This window comes from Strongylocentrotus purpuratus, unplaced genomic scaffold (assembly GCF_000002235.5).
Source record: "Strongylocentrotus purpuratus isolate Spur 01 unplaced genomic scaffold, Spur_5.0 spur5_scaffold_15, whole genome shotgun sequence".
NCBI lineage: Eukaryota > Metazoa > Echinodermata > Echinoidea > Camarodonta > Strongylocentrotidae > Strongylocentrotus > Strongylocentrotus purpuratus.
The window spans coordinates 29,450,745-29,470,434 of record NW_022145600.1 but is presented as its reverse complement, the minus strand read 5'-3'; the positions used below and the strand labels follow the sequence as shown (position 1 = coordinate 29,470,434).

Below are 19,690 nucleotides of genomic sequence, written 5' to 3'. Positions count from 1 at the left end.
ATCATGTGCTTCATCCCCCCCCCCCCCCACCCCCACCAACAACAAACAGCGAAAAAAAAATCAATTTCATGTTTCAGTGGCGTTTCAAAAAAATGACAGCTCCAGGATTTCAATATTGAAAGAGGGATTTATGTTATATAGTAATACCATGCCACATCAAAAAAACAATTTGGATTAATTAAAAATTCCGCTAAAGCCTTTAACCATCACTTAATCAAGGGTAAATGTCGAACTGGGCGTGAAGGCAGCCTATAAGATCAGACATTCCATAATTGAAAATCTAATCTCCCTGAAGATTAGTCTCAATATTAGGTGGTCATTAATATGCACTTCACAGAATGATTAATTTCCAACTGTTCCAAGTCCGTCACACAGCTTTAGTTCAAGAAACAAGCCTTGCAAACGTGTGGAGCTGAACCGTCTGAATTTAAATTTATCTATTTAATTTTTTTTAATCGGGACACTTCTTTGACAGATATATATCACTTTTCTTAATTGTTTACAATGGTAAAATTAAAAAGGATAAATTGGACAAAGTTAAACTTTAAATAATTGTTTGGAAAAACTAAAATCAGACGCACCTTTCAAGGAAATGGCTTTGAGCAATGGTACTTTTTCGCGTCTCTTAATTGATATATTTATGATCTATACCAAAATTAAACCAATAAATACTTAAATCTTAATCATTTCTTCCAAGGCTGATTTTATGAGATGAGGGGTAAGTGAGTGTGAATTTTAAACCACCCCCCCCCCTCAAAAAAAAAAATGGTGGCTGACACTCGAATATCAAGGATATAACTACGCTTGTTTATACATGATACATCAACATATACAGACAAATCATTATGTTCAACTGTGAATATTTTATAAACTATCATTCTCTTTCATTTTCTTTTCTGTCCAAGATAACAATTCTCTCACAATGTATGTCTTTGTGCTTTGAAATACCGTGCTTTCTGTGAATACGGGTGTCAAGAGATATTTACATCAATTGGTGTCATTCGTTTACAGTTCTTCAATCGCCCTTCTCCCATAGAATGATTGGTGTTATTGAGGCAGAGAGAAAGATAAGTGCGTTAGAACTTTCATCTTATCCGTTCAAATGATCCACTGTAAGATTTTCTATCGATTTAAAATGCCAGTGATTTTTCTTTTTCAGAAAAGTGTGCACGTTTGAATCGAGTGGCATTGCCAAAACTTTCTTCAGTCTTCGCGATGAGCAGAGGAAAATGGACTCCTTTGAGCATGCTGACCTATTTAAAGGAAAACGCAAGTCTAGGACCATTCTTTCTTGCAGTGACGAGCGTTTGTTGAAGACGTGGCTACTTTTATGTACATGGTGATATGTGAAGTTATAACGTGTATGGCAAGCGAACGGCACGGGTCGAGCTTTTCAACAGCAACAAATAAAGTTTGAAGTAAGTCCAGGTCTTGTTCTGGGCTAGGCACCATGTAAGCATGCAGGGCTATACATGGCCTGAGTGCGAGAAATAATGGTGACCATGCATGTGCGTAAACATAGGCGAGCCCATGACGTATGGCATAGCTGCTCCTGCGGCGTGTAAGGGCGAGTGATACGTCAGATGCGAGCCGTACATGAGTCCGGAGCCGTAGGCAGCGGCGTGGAGGCCTGCTGCCGAAAGGGGTGGCGAGGGGTGAGTGGCAGTCACAGACGTCGTCGTAGGCGCGTTGGGGTCCATACCCGGGTTCTGCTTCTTCCATTTCGTACGTCGGTTTTGAAACCAGATCTTTACCTGTGTTTCTGTCAGGCTCAGAGACAGTGCGAGATTGAGACGCTCACAAACGCTGAGGTATCGCGTCGTTTTGAATTTGTTCTCCAACGCTACTAGCTGTTCGTATGTAAAAGCAGTCCTGGCCCTTCGGGGCTTGCTAGACTTAGCATTGTTGTTACTGTCACTATCCGATCTCTTCCTCTTTTTGCCTGGAACGTCATCATCCTTATCATCGCACTCATCGTCACTCACGCGATCGTCCAGATCATGGTCTTTGATATCCCGATCGTCGTCGAGATGACTGCCATCGTCGTCGTCATGTTCGTTGATGTGATCTGTTGGTGGCGACATTGAATCTTTGATATGATCGTCGACGACGGAGTGGTCAGAATCTGAAAAGAATCCAAAAATGAACAGTCTCATTAAAATTGAGAACATTAAGAAACATACGAAACCATTGAATAAAATACCAACATTGAAAGCAGATTTGTGCAGGCAATACTAAGATACACTAAATGAAAAAGTTATGCTTTGCGCGTATCCTATTGGCCGAAAATTGGTCACGTGACGTTCAGTAATACGAAATAAAACGCCACTCAAATAAATTGTGACCTTGGAAAGAAACGCTTAACGAAAGAAAAACGTCGTACATTATTACTTTAATAAAAAAAAAAGTTAAAATTACTAACTAACCATTATTGAATAGAGATGTAACGGTCAATCGAATTCCCATGTGTATTTGAACTTTTAATTAAAGACCTATCTCACAAGACCCAAGTTTTTCAGTTTATAGCTGAGACTGGAAAACGGCTAGCTGCCAAAAAAGAACACATTTGACTAAAAATAATACAACGATAGCGTAACCGCATGACACGGTATCTTCACAACTAAATTTCGCTTGTCACACAGATCATTGGCCGTATAGCATCTATAATGTCAATTTGCAGAGCACATCGTGCAATCAAATTTGGATCAATTAAATCATCCCCAGGACGAACCAGCCAACCAAAAGACAACAGGGACGGATCACTCCAAGTGCTTCAGTCGAATCACCGTGATCGCATTCTAATTGGCAATGCCAAACAACGTCGTCCAAATTTAGCCGCTGTGTTTAGCTTCATCACGTACCCATCTAATGGCATAAAACAGTGATGATAATCTCCAATCATTTTTCACTTTTTGTCCACGCTGTCTTTCTTCATAATTTCCCTCGCTAAATGGAGACGATGGGTTTCTTATTCGCGTGGGGGAGTTCCCGATTGCATGATAAGAGACATGCGAGAGAGAGAGAGAGAGAGAGAGAGATAAACTAACCGATGCATTTTTATTTTAAGAAGGCGAAGTATAATCTGCAATTTCATTATACAAATTATGGCGTGGAATTTCCGCACGAAGCGTAATGGAAGATAAATTGTGTTTTCAGCTGCTACTTGTAGGCTCGCGAATATTGCCATTTCCGCCAAGTATATTTGTTTAATCTGACGGCCCATTTTTACGAGAAAATGAGCGAAAAATGAGGTCAGAGAAATCACTCCGAATTATGATTACATACGGAAATGAGATAAACTATTGCTCTTGAAAGATTTACTTCTAATTTCCATTAAGCAAATACAAATCTATAAGGGGAGAGGGAAGAAGTATCGTCGTTGTTAATGACCAATTCATATAGAGCGTTAACTTTCTTTAATGGATAGAGTGATGAGAAAGCCTATATGTTTAAGCAAACAAAATACATGGATTGTAACGAAATGTGAAAGTGACTGGAGATGAAAAAAAATGAGTTATAAGATTATAAAAACTGGACTGCGTTATCATCCCCTTGTCTACCCCCACCACCAGTTCTCGTGGTGTGGGTCTATTATCAGGATGGGGTTGGTAGGTGGGGGTGGGGGGGCGTATACAGATATTATTCAATGTGGGGTGTGGAATCCTCCAAAGACCCGGGGAAGGGGTCACAATGTAAAGGATCGTGGGCTGTAGATCCGCTGCAAGTTGTAATTTTTTAAATCTAGAATTCCAAAGGGGGAGCCCCGGCTACAACCTATGTTGGATACGCCACTTAATACGTTCCAGGAATAAACCAGTGATAGACTCGATCAAAATATGAGAAGCTTTCAAACCAAATATGACAGATCTGTGATTCTCCAAAACATGACTCATAATGACCTAACAGATAAGGAATTCTTCGTATCATCATCGTGATCATAACTACTTTCTATTTCGATATTTTTTTCTTTCTTTATAAACAAGGGATTTCTACTTGTGATTTCACTTTTACAAATTGGTCCAAAAATCCCACCTGGTACTCAGGTACTCAAACTCGTTCCTGCATTCATACGGAGACACTTCCTTAAAAGGCTTTTCTTGGCATGTTCCCCACTGTCAAGTTTAAAGGTGGACCACTAACTGCATTCAGGTAAAAGTGAGAGATTTATCACTCCGTTCTTTGTATGCTGTACACGCCCAAGGGGGTTTATTGTGACGCGCGCGTCAGCTCGACAAGTCGAAGTCCATTCAGTAAACGCTTTTTTTTCTTTAAAGCCTAACATATGTATTAATTATTGTCTAGTTCAAAATTTATAGAGGGGAGGGGTGGTGGGAGGGGGAGGGGTGGTGGGAGGGGGAGGGGCGTATAAGGTAAATCTCTAAAGGTTGTCGATTTAGCTCAGTGCCAAATGGCCATGACATGACTGAATTCCATTGGAAGTTTGTGTGAGGGGGACGCATTGCTTTTTCTTTATCTAGTACTTGCACATTGACTCTCAGGGAACAGCTTACACTCTTAAATAATCAACTGACAAAAGTAAAAGAAATTGTTAATCTTTCAATCGAAGCATAAAACGGTTTGGTGTCTTTCATTAAACAAATTATCTAATGAGGCAATCATGTAAATGTTTACTGTTATCCGTACTTGGGCTCTAGTAGTAAATTGGACATGAATAAATTCTCACTGTGTTTGTAAACAAGAATATAAAAGATGAGACAAAATATTGTTGCGAACCCCCCCCCCCTAAAAAAATGTTTAAAAAATAACAAAACAAAACAAAACATAACATAACATTGCAATAACGAAAATGTCAAAACTCCCCGTTTGCTAACAACAAATTAGTGATCTATCAAGTCTCAATGAGCTTTCGTCACTCGCCATGTTATTTTGTTATTTCCGTTGTTCAGCAAATAGCAAGCTTGGACCTTCGATGTTCAAAACTAAAATCGAGTTGAGAGCCCCTAATACTTAATTCCCCCCGCTATACACCGATACAGAATAAACAAGAGCGTTAAAAGGTAACCAATAACTTAACGAGATTAAAATGAACGGAGGTGTTTAATTAAAAGGGTATCACCATTGGGCGGAAGCGAATAAAAATAATCGAGACTTGGTCATGTCGTAAATGTAACTCCCATTTTATTGGCGGATCAATTTAGGGGGTGCTTAGTTAGTGATTCATTTATAGGGGGTCGCGATATGGGGTGTTAAACCCCAATTGATTGGTATACCTGGGAGAATTAAGGGGGTGAAGATGAAAGAGACCGAATCCTAGTTTGACGCTTTTAGCTCCCATCGATTCGAGAGGGATAGAGAACACTTTGGATGTAGGAGTGTGAATTTAAAGAGGGGGCTGCTGCGTGGTCGATGATGTTCAATTAGGGCGAATGTTAAGGCTTTTAATGTATTCCGTTACGCACCTTTTCTGTTAATCAATCCATCAATCAATTAACATTAAGCGGAGTTCCCCGTGACGGTTAGTAACCCCTCCTATCATTCCTACGTGACAGGTGGTAGGGGGTCGTTGGATTCTACTTGTAGGATATTAATTAACCTTTGTTTTCGGTGATGGGTTTGAATCTTAATTGGGAATAATTGCAGTGATGCTTTGTTATAAAATTGTAATTGTCTGAATCTATGATTGTAATTTAGAGTAGACTGATGATGAAGTCTATACGGTAAAAAAAATGTTGAGTACAAATTGTCCAGACAGAGGATAATGATGTGTTCCATCAATTATTTGGAAATGACAGACCCAACTTGGAAGATTTGGGCTCAATTTATAATAAAATGTCATCATGATTTGGCCCAAGCAAGCTGGGCATAAACTTTAAACTTTATAAACTATAAACATGTTCTGATCTCTTTAAATATATACTTTGAAATTCTCATAATTTTGTCCTTCTTGGAAAATCTGGGGATGATCAATAAATGAAATTGTCCATGATGATGACACCGTTCGTTTTAAGAATACGGCTGCTGTCCGATGGTCATCCACGTAATTGTTCCTGTCATGTTTATAAGAAGTAAATATTGAGATGCAATAAAACCTAATTACCACAAAGACAATCTCTGACATTGCTATTTGTTAAGCAGACAACATTAGCTAATTTTCTGACATTTAACGTTCGGCACATGAAAGAAAAAACTGAGGTCTCGGGAAACATCAGGTGTGCCAAGATCGAGCCAAATTATCTTCCAATCACTGTTGCCTTTCCTAATTTCGCTGATGCCATAATTAGGTGCGACCATTAGCCTTATTTCTTCTGTCGTATCCGCGAGGCATTTAGCCGGTCTGGATATACGCCAAAAATGCAACAACTGCAGTAATGTGATTTGAGTTCAATTTGTATGACCCGAGTAAAGACGTATATAGTTGGGTGCAAGACATTACCCCCCTGCAGTAACTCGCCCCGTTTGACGATCTACCGAAGCAATTTCATAGCAATTCACAGACGATCTGCCCCAATCCTTTCTCGGTAATTATCTCTCAAGCACCGACGAAATTGGCGCTGAAGCTTAGCGTGAAGGCAAATTAATCTCCCGGAATTATGGTATTAATCTCAACCCTAAGATTTTCTTCTGTTCCCTGGTGACACGCACTTGTTTTGAATATTCTTCTCTTCTTCTTCAAACTCCGAAAGTCTAGGGTTGTCCGAACAGATACGGAGTCATGAAGCGCTTAGAGTTTGAAGAAGTATTGAGGTGGGGTTACACGCCCGATTCACTGCACAAGTCCCCCGCTGGTAGATCAGAATAAAGTCGGTTGAGAGCGGCCCCTTTGAACTATGTTATCTCCGTGGAAGGAGGGGTCGCTTACGACGTCCAATGGGCCGAGTAGACGCTAAAATTGGCGTGCTAAATACAAGCGCGGCAACGAAAAGCTAGACCAGGTGTTTGGTTCAAATGATATACTTTTTTTCTTTCACAACCCAAGACCAACACATTCTAAAAGTTACATTCTGGTGTAACGAATTATAAAAGAAGTGCAGCAGCCACAAAGGGCTACCGCCCCAGCTTAGTGCAGACATAGCAGTATGTTGCTTTAGTAATCGCTTCTTTTTTTTTGGTCTCAGTTGCGTAGGGATAAAGTTAGTTTTACGGTGTTAAAGGACGGCTTCATAGAAGCCCATTTCACGGCTAAGTTGGCGTAATTTTGAGCAATTGATCGTGACTTTTGTGAAAGCGGATCGGTTACTTTGCCGACTAGCCACTTTCATCTCGTCCTTTCCCCCATATGCAGCGTTGTGATAAATGAGGAATAAGCGTTTCTCTCTGGTTTGTATTGGTACATTCTCAGACTCAACACTGCAATGATTGAATCTGCATTACCGTTATGAAGTACTATTTAAGAAAAAAATACTTTCCGAATGACCGATAACTAGGTAATAATCAAATATAGCTAAATATTGTTTATTTATGCGTAATCTCGTGTAATGCAAGGGAGGAATAAACAGTCACGGAGAAATTCAATGCAAGTTAAATACACTCTACTAACTAACGTGTTAATTCAGAGCTGCGGAGTGACTACTGTTTGTCTTCAAGATAGCATATGACAACTTCAAACATTCTAGATTAACCATTATTAGTGTCGGACCCAACATAATTATTAACAGTGCAAAATAATCTCCTTTTTTATAGCAGAAAAAAGGCCTTAATTTTGAATCCAAATATATCTAGTTTTAACTAATAAACTTAAATTCGGTTTACCGAGACCGCCTCGATTTAAGCACTTTACCTATATTTCTCTCCGATATGTTTATCTGGAGATGGAATTTCTAATTACAAAACCATTGTTTGATCCAGACGGGATGCATTACGAACGGCTTAGGGATAAGTGCTATAAATTTCTAATATTTATAAATTAATCAAAAATAACAGTTTTTCCCGAGACTGGCTTGGTTTGTAAATACCTTAAATACTTGTCATTTACCAGCTTCTTGCTCATATCACGTCCTCACGTTTGTTTTTGGGGAAATTATCGCGTGGTATTTGATTTAGTATTCATATCATACGAATGGGGATTGTTACGGCTGTATGAAGCGTCATTAAGAGAGATTTGAAAGAAAGAAAAACATTTTTCATAATCTCTCGGTGGGCTTTAATTATCTTGTTCCAAATATGAGGGGATTATTACATCATTATCTATGCTGTGAAAAATAATCACCGTGCCACGCAATAGAGTTCGAGACAGTAGAGTCGGCGTCACATTATAAAAAATAATGTTTTGGGAAAATTTACTTTCATATTCTTGTCAATTTCTTTTCTGTTATACATTTAATATATACAGTTGGCATATTGTTTAGCAATGTTTTATGTTAACTGTTATATGATTCAATTGTTCAAAATGAAACAGAATACGTCAATCAAATAAATATAATTTAACATAATTATATTCTAGCTTCATTCCAATGAATGAAAGAAGGAGGTCTGCACATTTTCCTAAATTCATAAATTAAGGGCGGGGGGGGGGGCTGCCATGCTTCAAGAACCCTTATTTCATTCATCAAAACATCGACAGGGAAAGAGAGAAAGGCACAAAGTCGGGAAATTTGTGCTTACAGAATCCAGTTTACATTTTCCATGTATACTTAGAGGAATTACTATTTTCTATTCTTTTTATCAGGTGATATTCGTAGTTGATAACCAAAGATAGAGCATTGAATGATTCATGATGTTCTTTAGTTTGATACCAATTGAAAAGGAAGCTTACTTAATCCTCGTCGGCGATTATACACTATGTAGAACGATTTATCTTTATGATATTCTTTAACTTGATATCCATTTAAAACAAAGCTTGGTGCAAATCAGTCTGCTTATTCAAGGGATAAATTTAAACTGGACAAGACATTTTGCCGATAAGATGGAGGAGGGGTTGCAACATAGTTCTCCTGATAATTTACTCTTACTAGAGGGTCGTGTCAATTATGTTAACAATGCCCCGCCTTTTCCCTCTGATATTCACCCCATTCTCTGTGTCTCAAAGTTGAGTTGGGACATGGGCCTTCAACTTCATGTATGGGCACTTTTGTTATAGCGAGAAAAAAAACGAAATGACGCGTATGAAAAGGAGAAATTAATGTTTACAACAAAAACACGAAAGCAAACAGAAACATTGTGGCACAAATGGCGAAGGAAAGGGGATAATTTAAAGTAAAAGAAAAAAAAATGAGAGAAGTAAATCTGGGGAAATTTTATGCCAATATATGTGAAGTAAACATCACAATAAGGTATCCTAAAACATTTAAAGCTGACAATAGGTTTAAAAACATCCATACAATTATGTACATTTATTTTTGTGGGTGAATTTACCCCCCCCCCCCCCTAAAAAATATTTTGAAAAAACACAATCCTGTGCTGCCCCCCAGTATCCCAGTAAAGTCTTTTTGGGAGATGCCGCCAGGCGGGTTCTGTTACCTACTAATAGTGAATTGGACACGGCCAATTGCTCCTGAAGATCGAGCTCCCCGACCGGACGGCCCGCCGTGGTTAACCCAAACCGATGACTGACACCGCTGCTGCGACGGAGCGACTCCAAATATTGCAACACCAAGCAAAACGTTTATCAAAAATGGTGTCTGTTTCACCGTCTCTCCATCTCCCCCAGCTAGCTCTCTCTCTCTCTCTCTCTCTCTCTCTCTCTATTTCTCCCAGTTTCTCTCTACCCCTTTCTGTAGCTTTCTGTATTTCTTCCTTCCTCTTTCTCTCTCACTCCCTCTCTTTATCTCTACTCTCTATCACTCCTCTTTCTTCACTTACTATCTTTTCTGACTTGATTCGATTCTTTCACCCTCACTTCTTCTTCTTCGACGCGCGCTACATTATTCGCGTGCACCAAAATAAATCATTTCGTGTAGACAAATGAAATTATTATTCAATTTGGTGGTATAAAACATGAAGGATGAAAAATGTGTTATTCATAATGATTAAAATGCAGATCTTTTTAATCGCGACATTTCAGGATAAACGAGATCAAGAAAATTAGAATAATCAATCAAAAACAGAAACAAGGATGCTTTTGGTAAGGTGAAATAAGCGAGAACAAAATTCTAGAAGATATTCTGCAAACGCGGGGCGGTGCTTGTTAAGACACTAGAATTTAAGAAAATAAATAATTCAAAATGGGATTTAATTGGCTTTGAGAATTTCATTTCGGATTTTGACGTTAACAGCCTACTGCGTGTTATCAAAGTATCAACGTGTGTTAGCTTAATTGAAATTATTTACCTGACATTTTATCTTTACACTGATATCTTGATCATAAAACAAAATAAAAACACTTGGTCCGCTAAGATTTCTGCTTAGATCTTCGTAAGCTGACTATTAATATTTATCAGAACTCGAGGCAATCACTGGTGTTAACTTATGCTACAGATCGTCCTTAAAAGACATCTAAATTCATGATAATCAGAAGAGATGACATTCTGAAATAATTCATCAAATTTAAATTGTCAATCCTTGAAAGATTAAAAGAATACGACATCTTCCAAACGAAAGTCAAAACGGAAATGAGATTTAAAAAGGTAACTCAGAAGCAAATACGGCAACACACTCTCGAGAGAGAGAGATTCGATGAAGATTTTAGCCATGTCTTTAGTTTTTTAAGCCCATTCCTGGGTAAAATCTACCCAAAGATGTGTAACATTTTACTTAACAAACTTCCCTCCACATCTGAAAATGAATCTTATGGTCTAAACTAATTATGCTAGAAGTTTCATACTTTTCTCAAAAGTGCACAATTTTCATTATATTGGAGCTTATCCGCTGTACTTGTATTCCTTTTTTCTTTATAAGCATCATGGCTAAAACTTTACCCAACTCTTTTTAGGGTGCGAGATACAACAATCTGTTCCCACATGTGCCTTTTCGTGTTGGTGTTTCGTATTGGCTGAAACACACCCTACGCCATAGCCAACTCCGAGGATTATGATTGACATTCAAATATTTTTGACAAAGTCTCTCAAAATGCAATGTTATCACCAGAATTTAGGTTAATCCATAAAAGCAAAGAGGTAACAAATTACACCCGTTGAGGGTGTAACCTCACTCATGTAATCCATCCATGGTGGGGGAATTTCTTTCTCATTATCTTCCAATTAAAATGAAAAACATCTAGTAGTAACATTTTCCCAATTTCAACATTCTTATAATTTGTTTTAAAGACATAACGAATATATTATAGATGCGGCTACGTAGTAGAACAAGAAAAAGCAATTTGCATGAAAATATGGTGAATAAAATTACGAGAAATGTCAAAGGATAGGGAGAGAGAGAGGAGAGAGACAGACAGACAGAGAAAGAAACGGGAGAGAGTGGATGGGAGAAGGGGGTAGAAAGATGGGGAGAGATGGTGATATCTAGTAAAAATTGGAAAAATAAACAGCATAAATTATAGATAACCATGCCTATACAGTGCGCTGTAGTCTGTTCAACCTCTCTATTATCCACTTAGTAGTGGAGGATTTCACGAACTTCGTGGCGTAGTTTTTCTTTTTTGTGTGTGTGTGCAATCTTTCTCCACAAAAATATATACGGAAAAGCAATTAAGAGCAAGTCCGCTTTATAGGAGTTCTACATGAATTTCTAAATTTACTAAATTGGTTTGATCGCTTTAATGGAGTAAGATTAAGAGGGAGAAATCTGGCCTAAAGGTCGGGTAATGAAGGCTTGCTTTTGAATAAATCCCTTCTGAGTTTCTACAATTTCAGTATAGCTTAGTGGGGCTTATCGTTCAGATCCTCGAGGTAATGTGTACAAGCTTTTAGCTGGAAAGAGAGCGCAGGAGGGTCTTCAAAGAAATGGAATGATGAGCTGAAATTACTCTCAATTAATAACATTTCCCTTAATGAGAACGATAATGACATATATGTCAATATATTCGTTCCGAAAGGATTTCGCGAAAGATTCGCTGAATGGCTGAAATTTATATTCGTGCTTGTGATTTTCCTTCTCAGTATCTTTCGATTTCGATGATGAAAACTCTTCCCGATCGTTTTCGCGCCATATAAAATTGTCCAAATTATGTTGGTACCATACCAAATTTAAAGCAAGAGGAAAGTCATATGGTGTTCAATTATCTGTCATGGGTGCTTATTTCCAAGTTAATGTCTTTGGATAATAAGGTACTACATGTACTATACCGTTAACTTATTAGTTATTGTTTTCAAATAAAAAAAGTTTGGAAATCTTGGGCAAAATAACAAAATCAAGTTTGCCATCCAGAGGCGCAAGACCATGGTTTGTTTGAAATAAAAGCATTTAGAAAAAAATATTAATCTAATACATCTTAAAAGTCTATTACATATTGAGAAACGATGTCTTTATTATTCGTAAATACTAATTAATATTATAGGCAAGCATTACTTCTGTTTTCGCTTTTGATTCTCCGAAAAATGATAAAATGTTTTTTTTTTCTACTATAGGTTAGAAACAATATAATGCACACAGAAAAGGCAAACATGTCTGCACATAATTATAGCAGCGCTTAGTTAGATTAAATACGCCGCCATGAAAGTATACTATTCCGGTCTCCTGCAATTGTTCAAATATGGTAAATTGATGTACTTGGAACATTGTTGCATGTGATTGAAATAAACATAAAATACCGCCGAGATGTTTACGTTAAATTAATGTGCCATGGTTTGTCCAACTTGTAATGCATTTCCTAGCCCTTTGAAGCATTTTCTTTACACAGAATATCAAAACACACATGTACAAGAACTAGTCTAAAATATAGATATGCAAGGGGTTTAGGTTGTAGCAAATCTGCAATAACAGAAGTTGCTAGAATAAAACATATGTATATAGAATTTTTTTTCTTTCTATTATTTCAATCTGTAATCATATTATTGTCTAGGCCAACATTGTGGAAAGCAGCTTTTTTAACTGACAATGCTACCCTGTAAAAATCAACTGTAAATAAAAAAAATAAAAAAATATAAAGATATAGCTTGGAAATAAGAAATCTACATATTCCTTTTTTTAAACACACCAAACACGCACTAGTATTCAATCATGACTTACTTTTTCAAAATAAAGTACAAAACCAATGATTCCAGTACGAAATCCGAACTGCCAAATTCTCTCAGCGTGTTTATTTTCTTACCCTTTTCCTTTTCTTTCTTTTTCCCCTTTTTAAAAATAGTGTTTAGCTGTTATTACCAGGAACCTGCTGAGATTGCGTAGGTACAACCTTTCATGCCTATACCCCCTTGGTCATTTTGGTGTAATCTTTATTACCCCCACGGTGTTTTGCGAGGTTCCTGAAATTATTTCCCCTCCGTTTATGATTGTAAAAATACGAACAAACTCCATCGTATTTGGGTTTTGTGAATGTATCATTTATATCATAATAAAAATTTCCGACGTAAGCAACAGAAGAATGGCACAATATCGTCCACAAATTATGGTTTGTGAATATCGAGGGAAGAACTAATATAAGAACTTTAAATGAAACATACAAATATATTGAAAGAGATTTTAAAAAACTGAAGCACGACGTGGTTCTAGAAGATTTTGTTTAAGGGGGGTTGAAGACTTTTTAAGGGTGTGAGCTAGGAGCTTTGGCCCCCAAGACCCTCTTTAGAACCACTATTGCTGAAGAGGTGTGCTATAAACACAAAATTAAAGATGAAAAAAGAAGGCAGAATGCAATGTAGCAAGATATAAGAGACAGTTTAAATAATAAACCATATAGCGAATTTTTCAGGGTTCGATTCAAATGAAAAAAATTGTTCTAAAAGTTAGCACCACCTTCTTCATTACTATTTCACTATTATTTACAACTTTCCTATTCAAAATAATGCTACAAGTATTCACATGAACAGGTAATGGCGTGTACATGAACTAAATTAAAAAAAGCGAACGAAAACACCCTGGATTTGAGAGAATGCTAAACATGAAGAAAAAAAAATATTTCATGATAATTATTGACGCCAAATATCCTCATAAATTGGGCGTTCACAACATTATACTAAATTACAGTAAATTTTGACAAACTAATAGCTCTTCAGATAAACGCATTTTACTTTACTAAATTATATTGGCATTGTTATGATTCTAATTTGAATAAACTTTAATCTTTTCATCCTATCAGATTTGTTTCTATAGCCACATAAAAAAAATCAGACGGCCCTTTTCTTTCTACTGCTTTTATGTAATATTAGGTGGCTAGTTTTCTACACTATTTCACTCGTTTCTATTCATTTATTTATGTATATATGGAGATAATGATATCATGGTATATCCTTCGGCTTGGATAATTATTTCATACACTTAGATTGCCTTTTTTTTCTACGTCTAAATCTTTTTCAATCTTTCCAATCCGCGCAGAAACTTCATGCCAGCCCCTGGCAAAAAATGATATTGCACGGCAATATATATTCATAAGTTAATCTGGAAGGTATAGGCCTATAATCATATCGGATAAGGCTTTCTTTCTAACAAATCAGCATAGCTACATCACTATCCTCCATGACGCTAACAAATGATATATAAATCATGTCTATTATTAGGGGGGATATTGAGAGGAGAGAGAAAGCGTTATGCACATAATTCGTCTATAGCCCGAGGTAGGCATAGCATTACCGTGACTGCGATAAACGGACACAAAACGACCTACTTAACTCCGTATACAATTTTGTATTAAATATGAAAGGACGCGTGGCAAACGTGTATCGTTACGATCCAATACGTATAGGAACATATGGCGTAAACTTGTTTCTTTATTTCCACACGACTACAAAAACAAAACGTCTGTGTGAAGGGAGAGAATTACGAAATTTATTTCTCACGGTTTAAAAAGAGAGAGAGAATACTTCGTCAAACAAGCATTCGAATGTTTCGACTTTTGACACGAGATGATTGTATGGAGCGGAAGAAAGAGAGAAATTGATAAATGATGGTAGAGGTCAATCTCAAATAACCCATGGTCTATCTTCTGCACCCATTTATACCCCCTTCTCTCTCTCTCTCTCTCTCTCTTTCTCTCTTTCTCCCTTTCTCTCTATCTAACCATCTATCTCTCCCTCTCTCGTCTTCCCCTCCTTGCATGTATCTCATTCTCCACTACTCTCTCTCTCTCTCTTTATACATTTCTCTACCTCTATACAATATATGTATATATCTATCTATATAAGTCTGTCTGTCTATCTGTCTATCTATCTAATCCTCTTTCTCTTTCTTTACCCCATTTGTCTCATTTCCTCCTCAAATAAATATATTCCTTGCAAGTGCAACACACAGCGGACCGCCGACTGTTGACAAGTTTCTATAAAGAGTTTAAACAGTTTACTGTTGACTCTGGTGTTTGTTTTCGGAGCTCAGTAACAAGTACAAAACTATTGCGGTGAAAATAAAAGAGACAGACACCAATAGCTTGTAGCTATATGATTCTGTTGTCGTAAATCGGGGATCGAGAGAAAAGAAACAGGCGACAGAAACACCTACGTCTGGGTGCTTCAGTAACAAACAGAATAATACCTTCTGTTCGTAAGCCACCGTGAAGAAATTGTTTAATATGCAAGCCGATTGAATCAAATTCATTCATTTCGATTGTAAACGTGTTTGATTAATGACACCAACCATGCATTTTTTTGTAGGCATCAGCTTCATTATCACTCCAAAACTGTAACAGGAAAATTACTAGGTTATCGCAAGTGTTGCCTGTCTGTACGCTACATGAAGTTGAAATTGCAAACTTAAATAATTACGCCTTGCACTCCTGAGAAATATAGACAAGTCTACCATCGTCTACACGACATTATAACGTGTTTTTTTTTGTATAAGTATCCCACTTTTGTAGAGTATACATTGTATAAACGGATATGGGATGTTGTTATTAATTATTTGGATATATAAACAAGAATAAAGTACTTGAGTTCTTATGATATTCTGCAACAAACATTCGTCCAGTGATCTCGAAGGTACGCGGTTGAATGGTAGGCCTGCATTGACAGCGAACCGAAGCCCTTTCGTGCCAGACCCTGTACACAGCTTGAGCCGTGTACTAACAAACAAATCAACATAACGATGGCTTCACTGACAAAATAAGGAAGGCATTCTTACGTCTTAAAATCCTTCAAATCAACCCCTCAGTGACACAAATGTTTATATTAAATGAGGTCGACTTATCATTCACATTATCTAGTTATCAAGGAAATCAAGAGTTTGACAAACACAAATACAAACATCTAAAACGGATATCTAGCATTCGGTGTTCAAATTAATTATAGTTTAATCGCGGCGTTGTCAGTGGCAGTGCATGCGGAAGTATAGGTAAGAGGTTCACTATAATGCCGTTTATATTTTGGAGGGCACATTTTATTTGGGTGGAATACTATTCCTGTTTTGTTGCTATGTCAGTCATTGCCAAGTCCTTTTGTTTACACCTGTACATTTGAAAATAGTTGATTGCGCCTTCAAAATGAACCCCTTGTCTAGCAAGTCTAGCTCAATATTTTAAGTCTATTTCATTTTAAAATATATATAATTTCAGCACTGCCATTTCACGAACGGTTTTTTTTTCTAATGCTAAATCGTAACCTTTACATCATATCACTTACATAATTGTGTGTTTAAAAAGACCGATTGTTACAAAAATATATGAATATGCCTTGCTTCGTTACTTTGTTATAATTTGTTGATTTGAATTTGCCCTTTTCAATTTGAGGAAAAACATTTATAACTGAAGAAAAAAAATATATATATGCATTATAATTCGTCCAAAGATACCTACTACTATGTAATCTCCTTTGTAATTATTTTCTCGGCTCTTGTTAATTCTAGTGATAGTGTTTTTTTGTTTTTTTCTTCTTCTTATCCTCAAGCGAGGTTTTTATTTCCATAATTGCAATATATATTTACATTACCTACTCAATGATTAAGTGAAACATAACATTGGCTAGTGATAGTGTATACATTCAAATCGATCAGGATTTTATTATGGGTTTGATTAAAACCTATCTCTGGACAGGCGATATAGATCGGTATACTTCCCTTATTATTTGATTATACTTTATTCTTGGCGTGAATTATAGCTGTTAACAGATCACCGTTATTCGGTTAACTGAAAAGCCTATTTCACATGATCTAAACAGTTTGCCTATCACATTAAATCAGCTATACTTGATAGAGTATAAATTTCGATATTAGGAATTCAAATGAGTATTATCTCTGCTAAATATATTCTGATGCTACTGAAGTAGATGAAACATGACTGTGTTACTTCTTCCTAAACTTTGCATGCAGCATAGAATTTAGTTATACATTGTGAGTGTTATTGCACTGATAACAAATCACTCCTGTCAATGGCGAAACGTAAAGTTGATGATGATTTGTGACAATTTGGAACAAATTTTTACGGAAGCAGCTTTTGCTTCACCTTGCAACATCAAGACTTTTAACACCAAGTGTGAAACTTGCGTTCTGAAAACCATTCCGAAATGATAATCAAGTCTGGAATAAAGTGGTTATCATCTTGAAGTGATGTGTTAATTGCATGGTTCCCGGAGGAAGGGGAGGTGATAATGGATAATGCCATAGTAATTAGTAACTCTCACCTGCTCCACAAGTATCGCTGTCGTGCGGTACGCCGGGCGATGAGCGTGGACGCACGGCTAGCAACCGACCCGGAGACCGATGAGAAAAGAACGGCGATGCTGTGTCGACTCCGTGATGAGCCATCGAGAAGTCAGGCGACATTCGTTCATCCTGGTCGTCATTCGGAGACGAAAGACACTCCGAATCTCGACCCGATGTCGGTGACGATTTCGTGAATTTGTGAGGGTCAAGGATGTCTAGAACAGAGAATGGTGTGAGTTTGGGAGGTCGGGTGGGTGATTGTTCTTGAGGTTCCTGCCTCCGCATCACTGGCGGGCTAGGCTCCCGGTGATGACGGCCTCTCATTGCGGTACGATTTAGGTTCTCCAGCGAAGGCTGGCATGTATGAATAGCTGCTGCAGTTGGGTCGGGTGATGATGGCGCCGCCCGGGGGCTCATGGCGGGGCTTGAATCCGAAGTCCCGCTGGGTGATCGGGCTCCACTGGAATAACTACAATCTCCATCTCCACGACCAGGGCTCCTTGTTGCCTCATCCATCGGCTGCATAATCTCGTTTCTCGATTCAAAATTTGTCTTCCTTTCCTCTGTTGGTATATCACCGATGTTACTCGGATGGTGGGTTAAAACCAGCATTGAGAAATCCCTTAGCTGCTTAGTATATCACAGATGAAACCGGACTACACATGTGCTTCTTTCAGAGGGTCAGCGATGATCTAAACAATAGCAATCAGTGTCAAGAGTCAGTTGTGATTCCCTGCGTAATGATGATGTCACACTAATGAATAGATGGTTGTAGCTAGCAGACGATACTTGTTTCTCTCCACCTCTCTCGCTCTCTGCTTTGGAGTGAAGCAGCGCGCGCACACCCGAGCCACTGACCTCTCCTACCAGCTGGAAACCAATCTAAAGCCATCTCACTGCGCAGGCGCAATGCCATTCATTACTTCTAATCATGGCAATGGTATGGAGAGGGCCCGGATCGCGATCATTTTATAATGCGTAATTGAAAAGGATCATTCGCCAATAATTCTATAGTCTCATTAGCACTGAACGTTTTAATTGGTGCCCCCACACAACCGTGCGGTATCGTAATGCCGTACACATACAGTACCATCTGTCGATCTTCTCCCCCTTTACACCCCTAAAGCAATTAACGGCCTAAACACCTCCTTCAATAGATTTTAGATCGTTTTGACCATCTCAATAGACACCGCCGACAAAAAAGAAAAGTCGACAATAGCGTTCAAACACAGTAGCCTGTTGCCCACCTTTAAATGGAAAAAAGGGGGAGGTATCCGTGCCCCTTTAACAGTACCTTTCTCAAATCCTCGCCCAAATAATTGAGCAATAAAAGTTTACAAGGAGCTATGAATTGGCGGGCATAGATCAAAGGGTGCCGACGCTAGGTAATATCTTTTTCTTTTCCGTTCTGTTGAATTCTTGGAGGGCTATTTCAACGGCGATCAATGACGCATGTTTATTGTGAATCCGCATGTTTAGCTCGCTTCACGGGACCTTTTGGGTTGTAAACAACGGTGCAACCTCGACTTGAATACTAAAATCAAATCCTTCGCACCCCTCCCCCTTCCCCCTTCCACCACCTCTCTCCGTGTTGTTGATGCAGGAGAGAAAATAAAATGGCTTCAGTGTACAACGATTAATAACAAAAAACAGTCTGACGAAGCGAAGGCAGTGGGTAAGTGTTTATGGCAGTGGAGTAGACCTACCCTTAGCCACCTGTGGTCAAGATCATCCTATTAAAACCTCCATTCCTGGCTCTTAAAACCACCATATCAGCCCAAATTACCGTCTATCAACCCTCCACTCACGGTCGAAAATCGCTCGTAAAACAGGAAGAAAAGCGCCGAGGAATATTAAATGATTTTTTGATGACACTTGTGAATGAGAGGGCTCTTTTTTATGTGGGCCACACCGATCTAGGTTGTAATACGAGTAGCGTTAGCAGGTACTTTAGAAATGAGAAATGTCTAGAAGAGGAATGCTTTGAAACGAATGAAACCCAAAATACAGTGCACAAATATCAAGTAGAATGGTGATCATTTTATTTATTTCAAATATAAATTAATGCATTTGTTAAGGGGGAATTGTGTGACTGCTTTATTTGTCACAT

General features: G+C 38.0%; 1 protein-coding gene across 1 annotated transcript; it reads right to left on the bottom strand.

Annotated features, from left to right (window-relative positions):
- Nucleotides 1–1,354: 1,354 nt before the first annotated feature.
- On the bottom strand, nt 1,355–18,383 carry Nk1 (homeobox transcription factor Nk1; the record flags this gene model as incomplete). Its single annotated transcript, NM_001009577.1, is given in 2 exon segments — nt 1,355–2,125; nt 17,559–18,383. Coding segments are annotated over 2 exon segments (1,293 nt in total). The 3' UTR covers nt 1,355–1,466.
- Between the last annotated feature and the right edge of the window lie 1,307 nt (nt 18,384–19,690).